The 5,000-nt window shown below is 38.9% G+C and overlaps 1 protein-coding gene across 1 annotated transcript in view; it reads left to right on the top strand.

Annotated features, from left to right (window-relative positions):
* LOC138029960 (retinoblastoma-binding protein 5 homolog) overlaps positions 1–5,000 on the top strand; it is a 16,195-nt gene that overhangs the window by 6,325 nt on the left and 4,870 nt on the right. The window contains exons 8-13 of the mRNA XM_068877802.1: positions 1–33; positions 334–459; positions 1,415–1,467; positions 1,781–1,881; positions 2,644–2,715; positions 4,732–4,815. The exon at positions 1–33 is cut by the window's left edge and continues 47 nt beyond it. Coding sequence (XP_068733903.1) covers positions 1–33; positions 334–459; positions 1,415–1,467; positions 1,781–1,881; positions 2,644–2,715; positions 4,732–4,815 — 469 coding nt within the window. The remainder of the gene's footprint in view (positions 34–333; positions 460–1,414; positions 1,468–1,780; positions 1,882–2,643; positions 2,716–4,731; positions 4,816–5,000) is intronic.

Raw genomic sequence — 5,000 nt, 5'->3', positions numbered from 1 at the left:
TGTTAAGGCCATTGAGTTTGCCAGAAGGGGAAGGTATGTTCCATTTAAGACTTTCATCTCATCTGCTAAGCACTACTGGAAGTGTCAGATTTAAGTAGTTCACCGAAGATATCAAAATAACAAGAGAATGTGATTATTTTTTATAATCAATAGACTGTAGTATTTGCTGTACTTCTTGGACAGCGGTAAAGTGCCTTACAAACATTGTGGGCAATGGCAATGCGAAAAATTACCAGATTTAATGCATAAAAGGTGCATGCATGCACATGCAGCATACATTTTTTTTTACATTTTGTCCTGCCACTTCTTTTGTTCCCTTTTTGTTTGTTTTAGTGCATTTCTCATCAACTCCCAAGACAGAATAATCAGAGTGTTTGACAGTCAGATTGTGCTCTCGTGTCAAGGGACTGAAGGTGCTGAGCCTGAACCAATACAAAAGCTCCAAGATCTTGTTAATAGGTAATAGTGGCAAGTTTCATTCATGATAAGTGTTTTCTCTTCCCTTAAAGGCTCTCTGTGTAACCAGTGTCTATCATATATTCTTTGGACTTACAGTAAAAAGTCAGTAAATTCTACTGATTAAATAAATAAGTTTTAAGCCTGATCTTAAACGTAGCAACTAGACTAAGTTCTTCCTCGGAATGCCTCTGTGGCAAATCTCTTTTGTCCTTCTTGAATACAACTTTGTTGGGTTGGATCATGAATCTGAAACATCTAGATTTGTATTACTTATTATAAGTAAAGATAAACAGCAGCATAACTCAAACACTTACCTTGTTGTTGGAAATACATGTAGTTGGTGAGTGCTTTTACTCAATGGGACACTTTGTGCTTGATTTCAAAATTGGGTGTGTATCTACACTGTAATAGGCCATTAATTTTCTGAGTTCATGTCTGCCTCCACTTCAAAGCGAGTCTTGGTGCAAAGTTTTTGTGATGGTAATTGGTTCTACAAAAACTTTGCACTTCGACTCACTTTGAAGTGGAGGCAGATATGAACTCGGAAACGTGCTATTATGTTATGTTTAAAAAATGAGCAGCAGTGTTTTATCGCGGTTTAAAAACACAAGTCGTAGCTGAGTGTTTTAGTCCTGATAAAACATGTGCTGCAAGTTTTTTGAACGGCTTCAAAAAGCATGTCCCTCTGGACTCAGAACAATGTTTCCAATTGAAAGAGGAGAATATTAGCATACAAGGAAAAACAAGCTATGTCTTATTAGTATTCTCTATGTAAAGAATACTAATGAAGAGTGTTTTATCAGGATATAAAGCTCATACACGTGACGTTCTATTGGTGTTTTGACAGGCTGTTAAGCTCATGAATTATTAATGAGCTTTTGAAGTGCATTTCTAGATGTAAGTGGTTTACTCTGTCATGAACATTAAATTGTGGTTTGTTTTTGCCTGTAAATAGAACACTATGGAAGAAATGCTGCTTCTCTGGTGATGGAGAATATATCTGTGCAGGTACGGTATGTTGAAAAGGGCAAATGTCTTTGTTTAGTTCTGTCAGTGTAGCAATTGGTATCAATGACTACAGACAGTGTGTCCACTCTTGTCTTTTACAAGGGTTTGAGTGAAAATCAAGGCAGGGTAGCTGGCGATGAGAGACAAATTTCTGACAAACAGACGATGGTAATACCGCCAGTGACTGGCTTCTAATGAAACCCCTGCCCAATGCTGTAAACCTGTATAAAACTTATTCCAGACATAGGTTTTTGGCCTTCTATGAAACAACATGAGACAAGTTTCAACCACTACTTGTACTTAATTGAAACAGGATCATCCAGGACTCATGCATTGTACATCTGGGAAAAGGGAGTTGGCAATCTTGTTAAGATTCTTCATGGAACCAAGGGAGAATTGTTGCTTGATGTAGTGGTAAGATCACAATATCTTGTTGTTAGTATTCAATCAGCATAGAAAAAAGTTAGGATTATAGTATATTAAAACGCAACCAACTTTTTTTACTTTGGTTTTTCTATAAAATTGCAGCCACAGTTTTATCACTAAATAGTGCCAAACTGATGTAAAGAACTTTGCAAGTTGAAAGAAAATGACAACAAAAAATAAACGTTTGCTTCAATGAAAGAACCAGTTTTAACTTAGATGTGGATAACAAATATTGCTTATTCCCTGGATGGTGATACTGTGATTTCTTCAGGGGATTTGCACCATACACATTTTGAACAACACAAGCTTGGTGGACTCTGTTTCTTTGTTAAGGGACGCAATTATCCAGAGATATGACACACAGGTCACATCATGTCGCAAGTCACAGGTCATTGTTTTACCAGTACAGAAACAAACCTAAACATCCAAGCTTAGGCCTAATTAGACCTAAACAAGATTTTTTAGGCTTAAGATTAGCTTTAAGGAATGTTTAGGTTTGTTTCTGTATTGGTAAAACAGAGATCTGTGACCTGTGTTTTGTACTTGCCCTGCAAATAATGGCGTCATTTATGAATGAATGAATGAATGAGTGAAAAGAAGTCCTTTGGATCCAAAATAATGCCCACCTCTCTGACATCAATAATTTTGTGCTTACTCTCTTTGATAGCAGTTTGTTATGTCACCCTTGCTCTAATAATAGTTTGTCAGTTCTTTTTGACACAATATTTTTGCCTTCTGTTTTTCTTTCAGTGGCATCCAATCCGACCCATAATTGCATCCATTTCAAGTGGAGTGGTTTCAGTCTGGGCTCAGAATCATGTTGTAAGTATCCCAGAAGTATCCTGATAAGCAAAATTGAATGGCTTAAAGAGAAAGATCTGATCTGCTAATCGCCCTTTCTCGCAGTCGGAGACTGAATTACTAAGGGCGCAGCTCAAACGAGGTCGGGCTGAAGGAGCTGTGCTGCCGGCTAGGCGCTTGGCCCCTGAACATGACCCATGTATGACCTTGGAGCACAGCACCACAGCCTGATGGAATAGGCCCGGAGTCGATTTTTAAGGACGGAGGAAAACCGGAGTACCCGGAGAAAAACCCTCGGAGTCAGATTGAGATCGACTGAAACTCAACCCACATACGACCCGAGGCCAGAGTTGAACCTGGGTCACAGAGGTGGGAAGCATGGTTGATGACCACTAAACCACCCTGACTCCCATAGGCTTGAGCCTATTACTGACATACCTTAATAGCATTTGATGGTGGAAGTGTGTGTCGTCCTTATAAAGTCTGTGGTGGTTGTGTTAAATGTTTTGATGTCCTGCACAAAAGTAAAACTTCTTTACTCTTAAAGATGACTTTCCATCAGGTTGTCAGAGCCCCAGGGGGGGATTCCCATATAAAAAGGACGGGGGTGCTCGTCAGAAATTTTGAAAAGAACCCCTAAGAGGTGCCAAGATCCTGTCTTGTGGGCGTGACATGAATTTATTTTCACCCCTAAGAGGTACCAAATCATGGTTTTAATGAGACAAAATTAAAAATTAGTTACCTGACAGATGTCTCCTGTCATTCTGTTTTGGCTGAATACCCTAAAAGGTACCGCTAAAGCTCCCGCTGTGGACCTTTTGAGGCTGAATACCCTAAGAGGTACCAAAACCACTTTTTTAACCCCTAAAAGGTACAACGAGCACCCCCTTCCTTTTTATTTGGGAGTCCCCCCCCCCCCCCCCCCCTTCATCCAGGGTCAGAGCTTCAGTCACCAATACCAGTCCTAATAGTGACACTAATGTCATGCAGTCAAAATTCCACCCAGGGGACATTGATAGAAGCGAAAATGAGTTAAATTTGATTGAAGGTACAATTGTAGCATTGGCTTTAAAATGTTTCAAGTAATAAAAAGGTTATGCTACAGTGCCCGATTGTTCGAAGGCCGATTAAATTAATCCAGGATTAGTGTAAACTGTTGTTTCATGTCCATAATGTTCGCTTAGTAAAATATATTCTATGTACAAGGCTAAAAGTTAAAAAATTAAAATATTCAAACCAAACGTTTTCGGCTGTTTGCCATCATCAGTCAAAACAGATGGCAAACAGCCGAAAACGTTTGGTTTGAATATTTTAATTTTTTAACTTTTAGCCTTGTACATAGAATATATCTGTTGTTTCATGTTTTCAACTTTTTGGTGAAAGTTTCTTTTGCTTATATTTGTTTTTCAAGATTAACTTCTTCTAATGTAAAACTTTGCCGAATATCAGCGTTAATCAGCATTTGGGAGTAGAGAAATACACTCCTTGGTTAATTTTTAATCTGGGATCAGCGTTAATCAGCTTTTGAACAACCGGGCCCAGCTCTCAATCCAAAAGATGGAGCACAAGCACCATGTTGTATAGGAACAAGGAAGATCAGCCGATCTTTGAGAAAATTGGGTCGAATTTGAAAGACTGGGTTTTTGTTTTATTATCCTGCCGTCAGCTGTACAGCCTGCGCCTTTAAAAACCACGTGCCGTCAAAATATAGGGGCTTGGTGACTAGTTTCGCTGTACAATAGGCTAGTTTCGAATTGTGCAGCAACAAAAGAACGGAGTCGAGGTTCAGGGGAATGATTAGCATTTTGTTTTGTTCAAAACAAAGGAAAATGCAAATTATTCCCCCGAACCTCGACTCTGTTCTTTTGTTGCTGCGCAATTCGAAACTAGCCTATTCGACCGCGCACCATTTTCAACGGAAGAACCTGCTTGCAACCTATCAGCCTTATTCAAGTGTTGGTGATTGATCGAACAAGAAAATTGAGCTTTATGCTCAGATTTTGAAAGTAATACGGCACTTTTTCTTTTTCTGATCAGGAAAACTGGAGCGCTTTTGCGCCAGACTTCAAAGAGCTGGATGAGAATGTTGAGTACGAAGAAAAAGAAAATGAGTTTGATATTGTAAGTATCACGATCGCAAGAGCAAACACTATACAGCTAGAATCCATCTCAAGAAATCTCAATTAAATTTTTGACCTCGGATTTTGCAGGGGCACCCAACGAGAATATAGTTCAAAACCACTTAAACATTGCATTGTTTAACGTATTTTAGTATTTAAACGATAGATATAGGCATATTTCTATCC

Source organism: Montipora capricornis, chromosome 13, assembly GCF_036669925.1.
Source record: "Montipora capricornis isolate CH-2021 chromosome 13, ASM3666992v2, whole genome shotgun sequence".
Lineage (NCBI taxonomy): Eukaryota > Metazoa > Cnidaria > Anthozoa > Scleractinia > Acroporidae > Montipora > Montipora capricornis.
This window is presented reverse-complemented; position numbering and strand designations above follow the sequence as displayed.